The sequence below is a fragment of the Bos grunniens genome, chromosome 11, assembly GCF_055505025.1.
Source record: "Bos grunniens cultivar Pamir isolate PY7600 chromosome 11, Bosgru_T2T1.0, whole genome shotgun sequence".
NCBI classification, from domain to species: Eukaryota; Metazoa; Chordata; class Mammalia; order Artiodactyla; family Bovidae; genus Bos; species Bos grunniens.
Window position 1 is genome coordinate 19,977,425 of NC_141175.1, and position 22,439 is coordinate 19,999,863.

Below are 22,439 nucleotides of genomic sequence, written 5' to 3' on the forward strand. Positions count from 1 at the left end.
TGTTTACAAAGAGAATCATTTGAAAACTAAAGGTACTCTTAAGCTTTTAACATTCTGCTGGAATAGCCACTGAAGCATAATTCTAACACCAGCCAAAGCACTCACAATTACTTAATTTTAACTTGTCTGGTTTTAAAATGCCCACTTTAACAGTTCACTAATACCCTTTACGTCTAAGGAAGAGAGTGAGTGTCCACAAAACGGATCTGAGGTAAAACACCAACTCGGAAGAAATGCAATCCAGCTTCACACAGGTCCAGGCTCCCCAAGACAAGTGATCGCAACACAGAAAACCGGGCAGCACCGCTCCATTTCACAGAAGCAAAAAGGAAGCAGCAGTAAACTTCGGAAGGCAGTACACTTATCTGTCCCTTAAATGTGAATATGCAACTGTTACAAAGCCAGAGTAAATGGTTTATAAAATGTAATTTTATTTTATGTTACTCTGCTGTTACATAGGGCATAACATTTTCACAAGGCTTTTTTGGGACTACAGTCAATGATTAGCAACATACAATAGTGGTCCAACTCTCTAAATAACAATCACTAGACAAACTGGACACCCTCTCACATGTGCACAAATCTGCATGGAAAAGTACTAATGTTTTAGACTGGACTGTGTGCTTTTTTCCCCCTTTCTAGTGTATTAAGAAATGACATGCACTTTAATTTGCCAAAAGCAATGGTTGTATTCTGGCAGCAACATGCTACTTCTATTACATAGTAAAGTGAATACCAGAACTACAAAGGCAGGAGGTGTAAGTGAGTTTTTATTGGGAAGGGAAGTTGTCAACTTAAACAGCAGCAAATGAAGAGTGAATAAGGAAACTCCCTGTTGTCACAGATACACAAGACCTCCATCACATATGATACAGGAGGCATTTAATCTGTGATTCCCCCAGCCCCAAAATGTTGAATGCTTTTCCATTCAATCTAATACTTCTGGATTCCTACTAAAAAGGAATACATTAAGAGGATGGAAAAGTTGCTCACTGAAAGGAAATCTCTGAAGAAGAGTAAAGGAGGGAATGTAGAAATTAAGAAGTTATGTAGAACACTCTTTAAATTGTAATTAGCTACATTTTCATATCTTCACAGTAATACAAAACACAGTCACTTGCAGAACTGGTTCAGATTACTTAAATACCAGATACATTTTTAGTCTTCTACATAAGTGTTTGGAAGTTACTTATGTTTGTATGAAATGAAGCTATTAATACTTTTCTACAGCAGTAACTGCACACCAGGAAGGCTAAGACAAACACAAATCAAGGAATGGAGTTTTCCCAAAGCTGCAGTGTGAAAAGACTATAAACAGTTGATTCCATACACATGAATGGGTTTCTTTGCTATAGGAAATCCAAATGGAATAAGGAATGGAGATGAGTAAAAAGGTTTCAAGGGGAAGAAAGATGACACCCTGTATGCACTTAGTTTTCTGCCCCTTCTGCCGCATCACATTCTTCTCCTGCACTGTCTGATGTCCATAACTGGAAAGAAAAAAAAAAATCACATTAAGTTACTATTTCTAGATGACAATTATTTCAGGTCCAACTATTATATTAAAATATAATTGTGAAAGCAGTAAATTATTCAAATAGAGACTATGACTAAGATTAGAAGTTATATTTCTCAAAACCTCAAATATCATCAACTCTTCCTAAAGTGTATTCTAGGAGACCTTTCACTGTATATGTGCAAAGTGATATACTCTGAGTACATTTTTAAAGCTTACTGTAATATCAGTCAAAAAGAAGGTAACTAACATCCTTAGAATTTAATGCTAGTTTCAATTCCTGACAGCTCAATGCTATTCTTAAAAAGCATTACTGAAATATAATTTATGAGAGTAATAAGGCCAAAAAATTTTATCTAGCAGAAGAAAAAGCATCAAAACTGGGGCAAGGGGAGGGGCCACAGGAGAACTACATTTATATTAAAAGGTGAATTCCTTCTTCCACATTTTGTGTAAGATGTTGACATACCAAATGTTCTTGAACCTACAAAAGTTAAGTAAAACTCAACCTGTACTTTTTTCTCTATTACTTCTTCCTTGATGCCCTTTCTATACAAGTAGGGTGGAAAACTAAAGAAAAAAACAAATTAAAACAGACAAACTCTCCATATTAACATAATTTATCAACATCTTCATACCAGTGTAACAATAATGTTAATGAGTCCCTAAAATCTTAGTGTATTTTCTCAGGAAGGTCTTGATAAAATGCCTATTCAACTGCCTACAAAAGAAGAGTTGTCCTATACAAAATACTAGCGTGTATTTAACATTTTTGTGTAATTTTTATACATCTGTTTTCTAAGACCAGGTGTAGTTCTACTGTAGCTTCCCTGGAAGACAGAGAGCCTGAATAGATATTGACACTTTTGTCCCTAAACAGGAAATACAAATGAGAAAAAGGGGGACGCTCACTGTGAGGTTGTCTCTCAGCAGCTGCATGATGAGGGTGCTGTCTTTGTACGAGTCTTCATTCAGTGTGTCGAGTTCTGCAATAGCCTCATCAAAAGCCTGACAAATATCAATATCCATGATGAACAATACTTAACATCAACATAAACTGATACTCTACGATCACAGACCATTTTTATGTAATATATGAACAGCCACCTTACTTTCTATTATCCATTAAAAAGAAAACTCAAATCACTTTCTCAGATTCTCAACATAAGAATTTTTGAGGATGACTTGAAATTTATAAAGATATATATACTTAGTCAGTTACACAAGCATTTCTTAGTTCTTTCATAGGACAGACAGCACAGTAGCTATGCCCAATATATTTCTTACAAATAAGAACTAGTATTTATTTGCCAAAATCCCTCTCAATGCATCCATTTTAAAATACTTTGAGGAGTGCAGAAATTCTAGTAATCGCACTTGGTAGGCATTACTTTCTGACCCTCTACATTTCTTTCATACTTTTTTGATTACTCTGATCAATATGCTCTTTAGACAGATCTTACTGCTTACAAACAAAGCTGGGAGAGTAAGGTAGTGGTAGGTCTCATGATGGTAAGAAAAAGGAGATAATCAAATAAATGTAGGAGAAATCATACCTGGCTATCCAAGTAAAATGCCTAGAAATTAACATGCTTGCTATCTCAAATAACCTAAGCAAGGTATTTCTGGATGCGCATCTTACCGTTTTAGCCAGTGTGCAGGCCAGTTCCGGGTTATTGAGGATCTCATAGTAGAACACAGAAAAGTTAAGAGCCAGCCCCAGCCGGATGGGGTGTGTGGGTTGCATCTCTTTCTTGCTTATATCGAAAGCCTCTTGGTAAGCTCCTTGGGAATTATCTATCGTTTCTGTGAAGCGAAAAAAACGAAATAAAAAAACATGGTACTGAAAATATCCCATCTGGTATACAGTCACACCTTTAACACACGCTACTAAGTTGGTAGAACCAGTCTTTGCTCTGCAGCATTCTTTTGAAATCACGGTAGTAAACCCAAAACATTATCTTGTACCAGGTTATTAAAAAACACTAGTTTATAAGGCTGCTTGCTTATACTCAGCTTAGTTTAAAACAACATCAACAACGACAACATAAGAGACTCTATTTTTGTTACTTATCTGTAAAAACAATACTGATCCTTGGTTTCAAGATATATTAATGTGAAAGCAACATAAAAGTGCCAGTATATAATCACAATCTGATCTGAGTTTGATGACTGGCCTAATAAAAATGTCACCTTCCTGAAAAAAATCTTCAGGAAGTACTACCAACACTAATCTGATGATGTCATATCTTGAAAAGGTTAGCTTTTCTGAATGAGGCCACCACGCCCATTACAAGCTCTAAAAAGCCTGACCTAACAGAAATTAAGTTATCCCTTTAGAACCCAAATATTCACTTTTTTTTTTCTCCTCTGAAATGGCACATTTACTGATCTAAACATAGCTGGTATAGCCCTCACACTGAACTAAGGAGCTTGCTCTCTCGCACACAAGGAGGTGCTGCAATGGGAGCACTGAAGTGTCTCAGTTTCCAGACTGTAAATACAGACTATTTACAAGTCCCAGACTGCTGGAGTGTTCTACGTTTAGGACGAGAAAATCCCAAAAAACCAGCAAGGGTTAGATCAGTTAATGCTGGGGCTATGGCCCAGTCTCCAAAGATATCCCTTGATGAGCTGACATTTATAAATGTTCAGTCTGTGCAAACATCTTTCACATACCAGTTTGCTTATCTTTGTGGCAAAATAAATTATACATTGGTAACACAACAGTTTAAGTGTACAGACTGTTACAGCAAAGTACAAAAGCTTTCTCTATCTTCAACTACACTGATATAGGGATAGTAAAACTCACATTTACTTAGTAACTCTTTGTAGAAAAGAGAAGAAGAAGCCATAACTACCATTTTCAGGGGCATGCCTTTTTCGGATGGGGTAAAATTAGGAATAAAATAAACTAATTGAAAAAAAAATGAGTTATGTGATACTTGTACCTAAAACTTCCTTGATAAATTTAGCAGCAGGCACATACATAACATACTACAGTATACTCAACTACCAATACTCCAGAGACTGGGTTCACTACTAATAAATTCACTTCAGCTTTTTTAACAGTCAAGTTAGGAAATTTGGTTCCTCTTTTCCCCATATCTCTGCTTTCTGTGATAAATTATATACCAGCAGTAATACTCTCATCTCATTTCTCCTCTGTATCTGGTTATGGGTAATTAGTCAGTGTTATGAGCCCTCAAAACAGGTAGTAAGAGTTAATAAATTAATATGTCAAGCAGAAGTAAAACGTCTTCTGTATGTAATTTTTAGTCATCTTAAGTTTCAAGATACAAGATGCTGAAGACCACATGACATAACAGAATCACCCAAAGCATATGTAAAGAACTCTGGGGCTAAAAATATGGTGAACCAAATTCTAAAGCCTGAAAGATTATGTTTGTTTTTAATAATATCAGATTATAATCAGAGTTTATGAATTTTTCATAAAGAGCACATAATGTAAATTCATGACTGTATTTTCATTTTTGAGAACATAAGATAACATTACAAACTTATTCTCCTTTCCTTTTATATTTTAGCTTTACCCATAAACCGAATACACTTACGCTTCCGATCATCACCACAAGCAACTTCAGCAAGGTACCGGAAGTAATCTCCCTTCATTTTCAGATAGAAGACCTTACTCTCTGGATTAGTTGCATTGGCTATTAAATACTTATCCAACAATTCCTGAAAGAAATAAGTTACAACATTAGGCACTAGTAAAAACAACTGCCACAGTAATCCACACCATACCACCCTGGACTGGAAGCATGGCTAGAAAGCAGGGGTCAGGTGGTTATCATTAGTTGAATGCTTTGGGATCACAACAAGTCATAATGGTAAAGCTAGATTACATCAAACACTAATTAGAAAGAGCCTGTCTGTCTACTCATCCATTCATTTAAGCAAGCATTTCCTGATACTTGGGCCTCCCTTGTGGCTCAGCTGGTAAAGAATCTGTCTACAACGAGGGAGACCTGGGTTCGATCCCAGGGTTGGGAAAATCCCCTGGAGAAGGGAAAGGCTACCCACTCCAGTATTCTGTCCTGGAGAATTCCATGGACTGTATAGTCCATGGGACTGCAAAGAGTTGGACACAACTGAGCGACTTTCACTTTCACGATACTTGCTGGGTGCTAGGCACTCTACTTGACCAGAGGGGATATAAAGATAAAGTCCCTGCCCTCAAAAGAGTCCACAGTCTAATAAGAAAAGAAGTGAGTACACCATTAACAGGGCAGCTCTGTAAGAGGCTATGGAAGCACAGAGGGAATGTCTCGCTCTATTGCAGATGGTAATCGTTAAGACAGGCTTCCCTGGAGACGGGGTATCTGACTTGTCAAGAAGTTACAGAGGGAATGCAGCAGTTAGAAAACAAGGATGTGCAATCATTTTAGAGAGGAGAAATAAAATATTTAAGACATAGAGTATGAAGAAGACTACAGTCCCAGAACAAGTAAGTCATTATGGCCTAGAGCAGGGCTACTCAGTGTCCTCTGCAGACTAGAGCTCATCCAAAAGGGGGAGAAGTACAGGGGTCGAGAGGAAGAGCTCTAGAAATGTTTCAAGCAATACGAGAGTCATGTCCCTCATGTGGAACTATTTTTTTAAATTGGGTTAATATTTAAGTCTTTTATTAAGACTTAAGATATGACTTAATATATTAAGTCATAATATTTATGTCTTTCTTTCCCTCATTTTGTACTAGGAAATGCCCACTTGATCCAATGAGCCAGTGCCTCTCAAACTGAGGTATTTGCACAAGGTGCCCCTAGGAGTATTAAAAAGTCACAAAAAACAAACATGATAGATCTTCTTGGACTATCAATTTTGCTTGATGTTAAGTAATTTAAAAATCTTTCTGTAATAAAAAATATTATAGAGAATAAAATTATTTTAGAAAATTTAAAACAGTAACACACCTCAGATTTGTTTTGGGAGTAAAATTAACAGATAGTGAAGAAGTAAAAAATGGCTTAGAAAATATACCTTTAACTCAAGAACTTTCTTGTTTATGTGAATAAAAAGCACCTAAACAAAATGCAGTGATTATATGCATGTTAAAGGAAATAAAAACATTTTATATCTTTAATGAAAAATATGTTTAGGTTAAAAAAATGTATTTTAAAAGGGTCTGAAGCTCAAGGGAAGTTAAACTTAGGATTACAGTTAAATTACCTAATGAAGCCCCAGAACCATATACATTATAAAAGTGGCAGCTATCAAAAGTGTGGCTTACATCTGGAAAGCTGCTGGGCCAAGGCCGAAGTAACAGAGGGACCACACCCAAACACTGAAGTCAACTGAGACTAAATGTTGCTTCTTAATTGAAGGCTCATGTTTTAAGAGTTTTCTGTTGCCGGACATCACTAATACAATTTTAATAGTACTGAAACAAACTTGAGGAAAAACTCTTTCCCAGAATTGTACAAAATCATACTACTGTACTCTTGCCTGGAAAATCCCATGGACAGAGAAGCCTGGTGGGCTGCAGTCCATGGGGTCGCTAAGAGTCAGGCACGACAGCAACTTCACTTTCACTCTTCACTTTCATGCATTGGAGAAGGAAACTGCAGCCCACTCCAGTGTTCTTGCCTGGAGAATCCCAGGGACAGCAGAGCCTGGTGGGCTGCTGTCTCTGGGGTCGCACAGAGTCGGACACGACTGAAGTGACTTAGCAAATACTACTGTAACTTATCCCTCGAATGCCATTTTTACATATCATGGATGACTTTTAACTTTAAAATTACATCTATGGGACACTGAAATTTAGGTCTTTTTTTTTTTTTTGATAGGGGTGCAATGGTAAGACAGCCACAAAAAAGTTCTCTGAGTTTCTAAATCTCAAACTGACTCAGTCATCCCTAACTTTAAAAAAAAAGTAAACCAAAAGTAGATTCTGAGAAGCATTATCAAACAACGCCAACACAATATTTCTACTGTGGTAACCAACACCGCTACTTGCATCTGAACTAAGGAACTACAATGTAAAATGAAGTGCCTCTCACTTTTCTTTTTCTCCAAGTGAGATTCCACAGAGGATCTCCAAAACAGTGCCAGCTCTGGAAAACACAGTACTTACAATCAGAAAAAGAAAAAAAAAAGCTACTAGGAACATTTAAGACCTAGATCTCTGTGACTAAGTTTGGCAGAAATGTGGGAGCAGAGGCTCAGAAAAGCCTGACTGGAATGAGGATATGGGGAGATGAGAGAGAAACGTGATTCTAGCTCTCATCACCCCTCCATCACTTGAGGCAATATATAAGAGTGCTCATGAGGACTGTCTTACTGACACACTGGCCTTCCAAGGATTCAGAAAGCTGCTAAACAGCTACTGCATTAGTGGTTACACAGCCACTTATTAAGCAAACTGTACACTCTTCCCTTCTAAAATGATTAACTTTGATCACTAGTTTGCATATAGCCATTACGTACGATTTACAGTGTTGGCTTTTATTAAGTGACTTGTGCATTACTTCCATCCTGGAGTTCAGCCAGGTCATGGTTCTTTGTCAGATGCCACTAGCTCTCTGTGAAGGAAACAACAGGTACAGAATAACTCTGTCTTTTCACGTGCTGTCAAGCAGTAGCCATGCAGATTTTAGCCCAATTAAAAAACATTGGATTCTGCTTTATGTCTTACCAAAATGATCATGGCTATATCAGGTATTATACATACCAGTTATTCATTATTAATACCACATAGAGTAAAGGTTAAACATACTTATGGTATATAGCATAGATATACATTTTTTTTGTAAAAAAAAAAAAAAAAATTAAATTATAAAGAAGACTCAATACAGGTTAGACAGTAAAAACCAAAATGACAAGTGGCTCCCTGGAATGAGAAAATCTTCCTAGATAAGGTCATTGGTAAAAAGTCAGTAGAGAGGAAGTGAATCAATTTTTAACATTAACGTATTTAAAAGTCCCTTCCACTAATTTGTCCTGTCATTACTCTCGTCAATAAAACAGGCGATCCCCTTTGTAACCCTTCAACCAGCAAATTTTATGATCCTGGGAGGCTTGGAGAGCTAAATCCGGGTTCCCTCCAGGGCTGAGTGTCACTTGACCAAGAGGCAGAACCAAGAAGTTACATGCCTTTTTGAGAGACATGTGACTAAGTCAGTGCACTAACTACCCAAAATTACAAGATGTACTAGAAACAGAACATTCTAGACCAAAGAAACTCAAATACGAGCAAAAGTCAGAGGAAATAGCCATTATTATAGAAGTCATTTCAGGAGACACTGACAGACCTTAGAATAAACTTAATCTCAGAAAAACAGGATGGGGATAACAATAAAGAGGATTGTATCATAAAAGTGGTAAAGAACCACTCAAGAAATGGAAACTGTCAAGAAATAAGTGATGCAAATTTAGTACAGTAACTAATTCCTCAACCCCATATCTTAGAGAAAAGATTAGGAATAACCAAACTCCAATACTAATTCTATCTCTAGGAGTGAATTATTTTTACATACAATAGTCCAACCATCACTTCAATTAACTTTTCCAAAGTACTTCATTAGGCTGCAGTGGTTAATAGTCTGTGGCATTCAACAAATATTTTTACCTTAAATTTACTTATAAGTGATTTGTTTTATAGACAAAACATATTCCTCATTATATAGTTTATACACCAAACTGATTTTTTAAGTGAGCAAATAACCAATGAAGAATCTTAAAACACAAACAAAATAATTGACAGGAAATAAAAAAATGTTCTAAGGAGTTTCAATTTCCTATCAGCTTACTGAAATTCATTAAATAAAAATACTACTAATATGTTCAATTTCTAACTTCAGGGTATATATACTAGTAGTCACTATCTGTATATTTTTATCAGCACATTATCACAAAAGATTACATTATTCATTCAACAAATATTTAAGCGTTCAATATGTTAAACTGTGTTTAATAGTTTAACACAGTATGTTAAACTGTGCCAAGCTGTATCTTAACCACTCATGTATATGTTATTTATATAGAGAGAACCATTATGATAAATTTTAAAAATGAATAAAATCACCAAGGAATCAAGAAACTTATACAAAGTCATATAATAAATTAGATGGGACCAGAATCGGAAAATAAAGCTAGCATTCTAAGCACCACCCTATAAACAATGGAGCATATCTATCAGAGATAAGGCTTTGGTCTTAAACTATTCAATTAGTAAATTAGCAAACAAAAGAATATAGAGTAACATAACTGTTCAACAAATGGAACATTTATCTAAGCTATTTATCTAAAGCTATTTTTTTTAATAAATCCCAACTTCAAGAATTATATACAGTATAAAGAACCACTGACAAGTAGGAAGAATTAAGTCTCTAGAAAAAACTGTTAGGTTTAATTCCAAGAGACCAAAATCAAAGTAAAATTCAATACTCAAGAAGGAAGTCATATTTCATCCAGGAAATTCTATTGGATTTTATAAACAGGCAGAAACCATGGAGGAAGAGGACATTTCCAAGGCAGAGCCCATGTCACAGGAAAAGGCACAACTGTACAAACAGGTAGAAAGTCACTTGAAGATGGTAAAATCTTAAAACAAAAAGTAGAAAAAATTGCCCAAGATACCAAAAGTACATTTTAAAAAGGAATCAAATCTCACAATATTCATCATAAATTACAACTGAACCTCAGTTGAACGAATGCTGAACCAAAAATCTGGTTTTCCATCTATAACAAGTTCCTTAATTTCTTCTACAAAATAATAGAAATATTTTCTAGTTTTAATAATCTATGCTAATTCTAAGGTACTAAATCAAAGGAGCAACCTGTTAAGTAGAGCAACTTCCAGATAAAAATGTTTCCTTAATATTTTTCATTCACAAAATTCTGTAAATACGGTATGTTAAACATTTAGCACATTGCCTACCACACAGTAAGACTCATTATTTGTTAAATGAACATTAACCATGACATAGCCACATGGTAATGAAATGGATGCAAAGCAAAAAAAAGTCACACATAGTACAAGTACAGGGCTTAAAATGGCACAGGACTTTTCTTGAATAATTTTTCTAATTCTCTATTTTTATCAAAGTAATAATGTACAATCATTAATTAACCAGAATTCTAAATTTTTTTTTAAGTCCCTCCCATTCTTTTCTCTGTTTAACTCCTTCAGCAAATGTGTGTGTGTGTGTGTGTGTGTGAGAGAAATCATGATCTCATACTAATATATCCACAATTCCAATTCAACCTCACAGGATTCTTCTTCCTTTACTTGGATCTTCACACAAAGACAGACTCTGGTTTCCATTAAAATAATATGTAATACATGTCATCACCTAAAACTCAAAAGTGAAAAATAAACTCTCTCTCCCTTCCCTGGATCCTGAGACAGCCAGTTCTTCCCCTCCCAAGGCAACCATCACCATCATTTTCTTCTACGTTCTTCCAGATATTTTATACATTTTAAATCCACATACATTCCCATTCTCATGTTAGTCTACTATGTACACCTTGCCTTTTCCATATAATCATTCCTCTGAGATCATTCCCTATTCACATGTTATAACTGTCTCACTCTGTAATACATAATAACATTGAAGAGCACTGTGTATGCCTACTATAATTTAGTCTACTCTGATGAACATTTAAGTTGCTTCCCATCTGGTGGTATTTCCAACAATGTACCAAATGTACACTTGATCCTTGGAAGAAAGATGCTGAAGCGTCCTTCCTCAGGCAATTTTAATTTACATCCCCACTAGCAATGTGTGAGTGTTCCAATTTCTCAGCATCCTTCTGAACCCAGGGTATTATCAAACATTTTTTATCTTTTCCAATCTAATAAGGAAAAAATCTTACTATAATTTTATTTACAGTTTTCTTAAACAGTATGTTTAAATCCTTTGCCATTTTCCCAAAGAGTTTTTTCCCTTACTGTTATGTACGGATATATGTTATGTTATACTGTTATGTAGAGATATATGTTCATTTTTCAGATGTATCTCATATAACTTCATGTATTCCAAGATTCTATCTAGCAATAAATTATATTAAATCAGATGTAATATTACCAACATTTCTGACCCATAAATTAACGACTATTTGATTCTAACACAAACAAAATATACAAGCAGAAGACTTAACTGAAATACAAGTCTGAATGTGTGTTTAGGTTCTGCCCACCTGACCAGATGAAATGAGAACACATATTAAATGTGACCTGAACACTAGCATATCAGATTAAAAGATACACACACACCCCTCTCACTCACTCCTATATGAAGTATTTAATAAATTTATAACATCACCTTAAATAGACAGGTAGAAACGTAACTTTCTAGTTGGGCAATACAGTGAGACCAAGCACTTTCCCTTCTAAAAATAATCAAAATGCTAAACAGAAATAGATAAAATAGTAGAAAAAATTATAGCAAAGTTCCAAAGGAAGGAAGGGAGATACTCAAGAGCTAGATAGGAAGATGAAACAAAGTTAGAGCAAAAAGCAAAACTTTGTCATTGCTGAGAAGTAGCAAGAAAGCAATTTCCTGGACTTCTAGGGGTTATGGGCATAGTTTCCCACGAAAAACTAAAAACCAAACACAATCTGTGCAGGTGCTATTCAAATTTTTATCTCATATATGATGTTTGACTCTATAAGCTGAAAGTGTGCGTAAAAGTGGGCTGTGGCTTATTGTGCCCAGCAGAAACAAATCATCAAAACCACTTCCATAATCCAAGGTACCCACACAAGTTCCATAGGAAATACCACATCCAAAATTTTTAAAATAACAAAACTAATCAAGGAACAGATACACCATGATGAGAGATCAACAAACAGATGGTTAGTACCCAAAAACTTAAATGAAACAGTGTGCATTAAAACATAAATTAAGAAAAATGTTTATAAAGACTCTTGAAGAATCCTTTAAGGATATATATTTTAGTATTTACAGATTAAACAGATGATGCCCAGGACTGGCTTCAAAATAATGGATGTGTGTCTGTGGGGATATAAACAAAATTCATAATTGCCAGGGCAGGGTAATGGTACACGGGGAGTTATTACAACATTCTCTTTATTTTTGTTAAGTTCGAAATTTTTCTTGATTAAAACAGCCAAAAATATTGGAGAGGAAAAAAATAACAGAAGTCCAAAGATAGGATATAATAATTCAAAACCGTAATTCAAAAAGATACATGCAGCCCAATGTTCACTGCAGCACTATTTACAATAACCAGGACATGGAAGCAATCTAAATGTCCATCAACAGAACAAAGGATAAAGAAGTGGTACATATGTACAACGGACTATTACTCAGGCATAAAAAGGAATGAAATTTGTGCCTACGTCCTGCAGAGATGTAGATGGATCTAGAGACTGTCATACAGAGTGAAGTAAGTCAGAAAGAGAAAAACAAATACCGCTTATATATGAAATCTAGAAAAATCATACAGATCAACTTATTTGCAAAGCAGAAATAGAGACCCAGACATATGAATACCAGGAAGAGAAGGTAGGATGAATTGGGGGACTGGGATTAACATATATACACAGCCGCTGCTACAGTTAGTCACTTCAGTCGTGTCTGACTCTGTGCGACCCTAGGGACTATAGCCCACCAGGCTCCTCTCTAGACAACAAAACCAGAGCGGGTTGTTATGCCTCCTCCAGGGGACGTTCCTGACCCAGGGATCGAACCCAAGTCTACTGCACTACAGGCAGATTCTTTACTGCTGAGCCACCAGGGAAGCTCCATATATACACTACTATATATAAAATAGATAACTAATGAGAACCTACTGTACAGAACTGAGAACTCTACTCAGTGCTCTGTGGTGACCTAAGTGGAAAGGAAATCCAAAACAGAAGGGATATATGCATATGTAAAGCTGAATCATTTTGCTGTACAGGTGAAACACACACAACATTTTAAAACAACTGTACTTCAATTTAAAAAAAGAAAAGCATCTTGGAGATGGGGGAGAGAATTTTTTAAATTAAAAAAAAGGACTTCTCTAGTGGTCCAGTGGATAAGAATCCACCTGCCAATGCAGGGGACGGGGGGTCTGATCCCTGGTTTTGGAAGATTCCACATGCATCAGGGTAAGTAAGCCCATGTGCCATAACTACTGAACCTTCGCCTAGAGCCTGTGTTCCTCAACAAGAGAAGCCCCTGCAATGAGAAGCCCGTGTACTGCAACAAAGAGAAGCCCCCGCTAACCGAAACAAGAGAAAAGCCCAAGCAGCAATAAAGACCCAGTGCAACCAAAATAAATTATTTTTTAAAAAAGCAGTAAAAGAGAAGGCATGTTTGAAGAAACTCCTCAGAATGCAGAACAAAGAACCAGCAAGATGAAAAAATGTGGATAAGTCAAAAAGATGCAAGATAATATGCAACAGAAATTCCAGGAGAAATTAGAATGAGGAAGAAATGTTACGTAGAGATAACGGCTGAGATTCTTCCAGTTACTAGTATAAATAATCCTCAAAGTGGAAAAGCACACTAAATCCAAAAAAAAAAAAACAAAAACGAATTCATATGTAGACCAGCATGGGAACACTGAGGAATGTCAAAGACAAGAAAATTCTTAAAAGCAACCGAAGAAATGACACATTACCTATAAGGAAAGAAACAACAGTATGGCTGACAAGTTGATTTTTTATGAGAAAACAATCAAGTATCTTAAAAGTGAGGAGAAAAAAACTGTCAGCTAAAATTTCATAACCAAATAAAGTACTATATAAAAGCAAGTGCAAAATGAAGACGTTTCCAGACAAAGAAGTTCCTGCTTAGACCTTTACTGAAGAACCCCTTTAGTTAGGAAGAAAGTAATGGAACAAGAGAAGTCACCAAGTAGAGTAATACAGTAACTAAAATATGTATTTTAGAGTAACTGGAAAATTCCTGGTCATAATCTATGAAAACAACTCTTCCAAAATTGCAATATAGACTCATTACAAGATGCTGAATAACAATACATATGTGACACCTCATGTTTGCAGAGGATAGTATTTCAGATTATTTATAAGGCCAAAAGTTCTTTCATATTAAGTATGTGCAGAGGATTGAGTTGGCTGTTAAGAACATGTGCTTTCCAATCCTCTTTTAGAAGATTATCTAAATTTTTAAGGATAGTTAATATGTTCCCCCTTGTTTAATCCAACAAGTGTCTGGCTTTAAGACTACACTTTGTATTATCATAGTTCAATTGGCTACTAGAAGGAAATATTTCACTAGGATAATCATGGATCTGAAACATTTCAACAGCTCACTATCTATTTTAAGGTAACTGACAAGATGTGGACTCATTTTAGATATTTATTGGCAGGAATTTAGCCAATATTTATATACTAATGCTCACAAAATCTGCCTTTTATCTAGCTAGGTAATTTACTTCTGTAGCTCCTACCTCATTTTACTGCAATTAATGACAATCCCTACTTTGCAGCCTGTTGTGAAGACTGAATGACTCAACATAAATTACTTAGAACACTGCTTGGTACACAAATCTCCATCACCGCGCACCACCACACAAGTCTCTTTAAGCACCGGGCACAGTGCTCCTATCTGTATTTATGGACATTGGGATGGGCCATTGGGACTTCACTCATCCTAAAACATATTAAATTTGCCTTCCAAACACATCTCCTATTAATTCTCCTCCCGTACTAAATTTTGTTTTCAGAAAAGCACTCCCTTGCCCTAGTTAGAAACCTGAGTGTTATCCTAGTGCTTCCTTGGCCTCACTCCTCGATCAGTGATCAGTGAAAAGTCGCTCAGTCATGTCAGACTCTTAGTGTCAGACTACACAGTTCATGGAATTCTCCAGGCCAGAATACTGGAGTGGGTGGCCTTTCCCTTCTCCAGCGGAATCTTCCCAACCCAGGGATCGAACCCAGGTCTCCCATATCGCAGGCAGATTCTTTACCAGCTGAGCCACAGGGAAGCCCAAGAATACTGGAGTGTGTAGTCAATCCCTTCTCCAGCGGAATCTTCCCAACCCAGGAATCGAACCAAGGTCTCCTGCATTACAGGCGGATTCTTTACCAGCTGAGCCACAAGGGAAGCCCAAGAATACTGGAGTGGGTAGTCAATCCCTTCTCCAGCGGATCTTCCCAGCCCAGGAATCAAACCAGGGTCTCCTGCATTGCAGGTGGATTCTTTACCAACTGAGCTATCAGGGAAGCCCTCATATCACTCCCCTAGCACCCCATATTTAGTCACTCAAGCCTATGGATGTAGTATTTTCCAAGACTTTAGAAACTTTCTTGAAGAAGCACAGTATACTTTTGGAACACACATCTCCCCTCTCTTAACTATAAACCACTAAAGAAGACTTTATTTGATCTAGAGTCACACACACACACACACACACATTTGTATAGTAAGTTAACAAAAATGTAAGACAAGTGTAATATGACAGTATGTAAATATACTTTAAAAATAAGGATGAGTCAATCAGACTGAACAGTGCTCAAAGGCATGGAAACAGAAGAAGGATACAGACACTGAAGGAAAAGGATACAATATACAGTCATAATCAGGAAGTTGCTTACTTGGAGGACCAACTGTACTTATTATACTACATCGTTTTATGTGACAGACTTGTATTTGCAGATTTTGGTTTCATGGAGGCTCCTGGAAATCAATCCCCATGATACTAAGGGATAACAATTAATTTATAGTCTTAGGTGAGTGAAAATCCCAATCAATTCACTGACTAATCCATGCCCTACCCAGGAGATGCCAGCCATTAAACATGTGAGCAGCCATGCAATTTCTCATGTCATAATGCCACATTTCCTAAGCAACTCCCTCATTATGACTTGATTCCTATGTGAGCCTGCCTCCTGAATGAGTACTTACTGGTCACACCACACGTACTTCAATCTTTGTGCTAGTTATTCCTCACTGTAAATGAATAAATGAATACTATCTGTTTCATACACCAGTTACATGAGCCTGATTATCACTGGATCTATCTATGAAAAATAGCTCCACCCTGATGTGTTTGAGTCAACAAGGCTGAAGGTCATACAATAAACTCCCAGAGGTAACACACCCCCTTCCCACCACTCCATCCACAATCTTACTTCTCTGCAGTGTCACATGGATGAGTATTCTAACACCTTTTGAAATATGAATAGCCACTAGATCTCAATATGCCCTAAACAGAAATAAATTTCTAAACCTGTTTTTATATTTCCATTGCTTATTTCTACTAGTCATCGCACCATCACTCCTACCCACAGCTCATCACAACCTCTGATTTTTCACTCTCCATTTCCCACCCTACCACCAACTGTTCAGCCAATATTTTCACCTGTCCTCTCAGTCTCATTCCTATTTCTACTACCCAGAATTAACCATATCATTTCACTTCAACTAATCCAATAATCTAACTGATCTACCAGGTTTTAGGTTTTCTTCTTTCTCTAACCCGTTTTATACCCTGCTGTAAGATTAATAAGCATAAATTCCATTCTGGGTATGTTAATCCACTGTTCAAAAAATCCTAATGGCCTGTTAAAGAATAAACTTAAAGCCTAGCGCACATGGTCCTCCAAGATTATACTCCAAACCTAGAGCCTTTGACTAACGTAAGTGATAAGTAAGGGCTGATGTCCTCGGCCATCACAGCAGCGGGTGAAGCTGGGGGAGAGATCCAATTTCCCCAGTGTGCCATACACTATGGCTCTTCCTGTATGCCACAACACAAAGAAGCTGGGAAGCACTGTCTCGGGTGACTGACATCCAAGACATATCCATTATCACCGCTCCTGCACTAGCAGGTTCAGGTTCACTTCAGTTCAGTTCGGTCGCTCAGTCGTGTCTGACTCTTTGCGACCCCATGAATCGCAGCACGCCAGGCCTCCCTGTCCATCACCAACTCCCGGAGTTCACTCAGACTCACGTCCATTGAGTCAGTGATGTCACCCAGCCATCTCATCCTCTGTTGTCCCCTTCTCCTCCTGCCCCCAATCCCTCCCAGCATCAGAGTCTTTTCCAATGAGTCAACTCTTCGCATGAGGTGGCCAAAGTACTGGAGTTTCAGCTTGAGCATCATTCCTTCCAAAGAAATCCCAGGGCTGATCTCCTTCAGAATGGACTGGTTGAATCTCCTTGCAGTCCAAGGGACTCTCAAGAGTCTTCTCGAACACCACAGTTCAAAAGCATCAATTCTTCGGCGTTCAGCTTTCTTCACAGTCCAACTCTCACATCCATACATGACCATTGGGAAAACCATAGCCTTGACTAAACGGACCTTAATTGGCAAAGTAATGTCTCTGCTTTTGAATATGCTATCTAGGTTGGTCATAACTTTCCTTCCAAGGAGTAAGCGTCTTTTAATTTCATGGCTGCACTAGCAGGAGGAGCAGAGAATTACGAGGTAGCTCTGAAATACAGCAGCACGCTAAGAAACAAAACAGTAGGTATGGGCACATGAAAAGACAAACGCTGTAAGTATAGTATCTCCAGCACTATGCAGAGAAGATGGTCTTGGGTCTCTGAAGAGTCTTCAAGTAGCAAGGCTGGACACAGCAGAGTTGAGAGTTTAGTCATTAAGATAATCCGGCCTGCTGCTTCTTGTTGGTTTCTGTGCTCATCAAACAATCTTCTAATGCTAATTTGGCTTCTCCAATAAATTTGTCTTCAAACAGTAAACACTGCTAGACAATGACTGCCTCACCTGTAGCTCTGGCAGCTCCCCTATCTGTGTGCCAATGAACATCTGGAGCCCATGAGTCCAAGGGGACAAACGCTGGGCTGTAAGTGTACATTGCTGTGTTGCTCATCTGGCACCCTGACAGACAGACCAACAAACAATTCTTCCTTATCCTGACCTGAGGGAGGGAAATCTGTAAAGATGTGTTATCAAGTCTTCATATCTCCCAATTTCTATTTACTAAAATGTAAACAGCTCTGGAACATTCATGAATGTGAACATGCCATTCTGGGAGAAAGGGCGTAGACTAAAAACCACCTTGTATAAAAAGTGTTCAGACTTTTGAGATATGATTCTAAAAGTAATAAAAGATCTAAAATTCAATGCTGGTTGAAATATATGTCAAATTAATAATCTAAAATTAATATGAATTAATGTGACATGATGACCTGTCATCGTGGTCAGAGAAATTAATATAGATTCCTCAGATCCAAAGGGATATGTGCTACTGTAGTCACAGTGAAAGCAAAAGAAGCCAGGGTGGTCCAAGCAATTGTGTGGTTAATTATTTTTGTGGGCAAAAGGAAACAAGGAGATAAAACCCAGAAGATAAATAGGGGAAGAAACAAAAAAAGAATTCACGGTTCTCAGAAAAAGAGAAAAAACTTTACTATGTCCCTGTCCCCAGTTATTTCTGAAGTCTTTCTCCTGGCCCACAAGCTGTTGCGCATCCCATGACGCAGGCGAAACGAGCACCAGGGACAGCAGTACCGTTGCCAACATCTACTGGAGCACAGTGGCGCTTTTAGGGGCCCTTTTGTGAGGACAATACCCCTCTCTCCTCTCCTAAACAATGAGCACTTAAAAAATAAAAATACTCTCCTGTAGAAGAAGTTTGTCTTATCTTCCAACTCAGCTACAGAGCTGTTACAATGCAGTGGTGAAGACACATAACAGAAAGAGTTTTAGCCTCAGACAAATAATGAGGCTTGTGTAAACTACAACGTTAAAGAAAATCACGATCTTTGTCCCCTTACTTCACCCAAAGCAGCCGAGCCAATTCCAGATACGCTTAGAAACAAGTGTAGTGTCCAGTCCTTTGTCTCTGACCTGCTGTTTCTCCATGTTTTAGCAGCTGGATACTGAGTGGCCACAACAGCAAAATAGGAAATGTTATCCTTTCACCTCAAAGTTCCCAACTTTCTGGCCAAAATACAAAGGTCTGGAAGGACAGTTTAATACATACACTGGCAATACTAATACTGCTTTCCAAATCTGCCAATCTGCATCAAAAACAATTACACATACACAGCCACAATTTGCCAACATTTACAGATCAGTGCTACCAGAAGAACCAAGGCGAAAATCAATGTCCATACTTCCTTCCCCTTAGAGACTAAGAAACTATGTTAGCATCCAAAAACTATTTTAGCCCCTGCAATGTGCAAAGTAAAACAAGACAAATGATAGTGAGAAAACAAGAGTGTTCCTTAAAAGGAAAAGAAAAGAAAAGAAAAAACGAACAGAACAGGAAGTCAAATCTTAGTTTGGTCCTAAGTAATCCAACTGGACAGACATCCTAAAAGAAAATACATTCAAGCAATTAAAAATAGGTCAAAATTGCCTTCCTAGCTTAGTAGATGGGTCAAGTTTTGCTACATCCTAGGAAAACTACCAAAAATGGATAACGGCGAAGATACCAGTGTACTTTCACATGAGCTTTGTCTTTTGTGAGTCTACGCATTTCTACATTATAGAAATTACACAATTATTTGCAGATTAACTTTCCCATCTATGGCTAAATCGCACCAAACGCATTCATCTCTGCAGCTGTACTATATACAACCCTCTGGTCTAGCCTTTAGTCTACAAAATCTATTTCAGGGCATAAAGAGAAGAACAGGGTCAACAGGAATTTCAGTTCAGTTCAGTTCAGTCGCGTCCGACTCTTTGCGACCCCATGAATCGCAGCACGCCAGGCCTCCCTGTCCATCACCAACTCCCAGAGGTCACTCAGACTCACGTCCATAGAGTCAGTGATGCCATCCAGCCATCTCATCCTCTGTCGTCCCCTTCTCCTCCTGCTCCCAATCCCTCCCAGCATCAGAGTCTTTTCCAATGAGTCAACTCTTCGCATGAGGCGGCCAAAGTACTGGAGTTTCAGCTTTAGCATCATTCCTTCCAAAGAAATCCCAGGGCTGATCTCCTTTAGAATGGACTGGTTGGATCTCCTTGCAGTCCAAGGGACTCTCAAGAGTCTTCTCCAACACAGCAAACATATAGGAGGATGTTCAAAGCTTTAATGTCTAACTGAGGATACTTTACAACATATATTTAGCACCAGACTATGGCAAATCCATCTGGAGCAAAACGTGCAGCAGACTAAAGAAATCATGGAAAGTGCTGTTCCTATGGATGGAAAGAATGTAAATGGGTAAGAATAAGAAAAGAATGGATAAGAATAAGAATGTAAATGTCAAGGATCTGTGCAAGTTTCATTAAAATGCTTCAACGCTGGCTAACAGCTAACCTGACTTCCTATCTCCAAGAGCTGGTAACTTTCAAACCTAAATGCAACCAGCTCCAAAAGCCATTATCTACAAATTTCATTCATGCCAACTCAGCTTCTAGGCTGGGTACCGGGGAGTGAAATCAGATTAACCTTCCTTAACCATTCTAACATAAGGAAGCAGAAGCCATTCCAAATATGAGTTCTTAAGTAAGTTTTTCAGGAATTAACCAGGGATTCTTTCTTTCCCAATACCTAAAATAAATTTTTCTTTATTATCAAGTCTGTGATTTTTCTGTCTCCAAATCTATACTCCTAGAATAATCTGGGGGGTAGAGGGACTGGGCAATTAGAAAGGAGGGGAAGGTGTTACAAATTTCATTATCACCACATAATCACAACTACTTAGAAACCTGCTCAATCACACAAAATGATCCAAGTACAGCAATTTTCAAAGCGTGTTCTAAGCACTCCCCTGTTGTTGTTCAGTCACTCAGTCATGTCCGATTCTTTGCGACCCCACGGACTGCAGCACGCCAGGCTTCCCTGTCCCTCACCAACTCGGGGAGCTTGCTCAAACTCATGTCCATCCAGTCAGTGATGCCATCCAACCATCTCATCCTCTGTTGTCCCCTTCTCCTCCTGCCTTCAATCTTTCCCAGCATTAGCATCTTTTCCAATGAGTCAGTTCTTCACATCAACTGGCCAAAGTATTGGAGCTTCAGCTTCAGCATCAGTCCTTCTAATGAATATTCAGGGTTGATTTCTTTTAGGATTGACTGGTTTGATCTCCTTGCCATCCAAGGGACTCTCAAGAGTCTTCTCCAACACCACAGCTCAAACGCATCAATTCTTCAGCGTTCAGTCTTCATGATCCAACATCCATACATCACTACTGGCAAAACCACAGCTTCAACCAGATGGACCGTAAGCATCGAAGTAATGTGTCTGTTTTTTTCTGAGAACTCCGATCCCTCCCCCCATTTTCTTTGAGTGGGGTGGGGCACAAGCACAAACTGCTTTCATAATACCTATTAAGATACTATTTGCTTTTTCACTGTCATGCTCTCACGAGAGGAGTTTTCCACAAGCTACAAAAGGTGTGATATAACAAATAAAACAATGCCACCATTCTCAATTTTCTTTTTAAAAGGTGTTATTATTATACTTATATGACATATCTAGAGTTGTCAAATTCAGACAAAGTAAAACGGTGGTTCCTGGGATGGGAGAATACGGAGTTAAGTGTTTAATGGGTTGAGTTTCATCTGGAGAAGATGAAAAAGATCTGAAATGCTGGTGATGACTGTGCAACAAAGCGAATGTACTTAATGCCACAGATGGCATGCTTAAAATGGTAAATCTGACATCTGGTTTAAGTGAAGTATAAGTGAAGTTGCTCAGTTGTGTCCAACTCTTTGAGACCCCATGGACTGTAACCTGCCAGGCTCCTCCGCCCATAGATTTTCCAGGCAAGAGTACTGGAGTGGGTTGCCATTTCCTTCCCCAGGGGATCTTCCCGATCCAGGGATTGAACCCAGGTCTCCCGCATTGCAAGCACACTCTTTACTGTCTGAGGCACAAGGGAAGTGACATCAGGTATATTTTACCACAATTAAAAAAAAAAATACAAGTAATGTTAATTTCTAATGTTTTTATTATTCTAAAATGGGTTACAAAATCTTCAGTTTAAAATTTTAATAATATAAATATCTATAGGTATAATCTATACAAACAAAAAGTTTTAGATTCCACAATTTTTTGTTG

At 37.8% G+C, this 22,439-nt stretch overlaps 1 protein-coding gene across 1 annotated transcript in view; it reads right to left on the bottom strand.

Moving 5' to 3' along the window:
• Positions 1-411: 411 nt before the first annotated feature.
• The window catches only part of YWHAQ (tyrosine 3-monooxygenase/tryptophan 5-monooxygenase activation protein theta), a 31,192-nt gene continuing 9,164 nt past the window's right edge, over positions 412-22,439 (bottom strand). Inside the window, exons 3-6 of the mRNA XM_086325552.1 lie at positions 5,092-5,215; positions 3,159-3,322; positions 2,429-2,524; positions 412-1,490 (exon numbers count right to left, since the gene is read on the bottom strand). Coding sequence (XP_086181678.1) covers positions 1,431-1,490; positions 2,429-2,524; positions 3,159-3,322; positions 5,092-5,215 — 444 coding nt within the window. The 3' untranslated portion in view covers positions 412-1,430. The remainder of the gene's footprint in view (positions 1,491-2,428; positions 2,525-3,158; positions 3,323-5,091; positions 5,216-22,439) is intronic.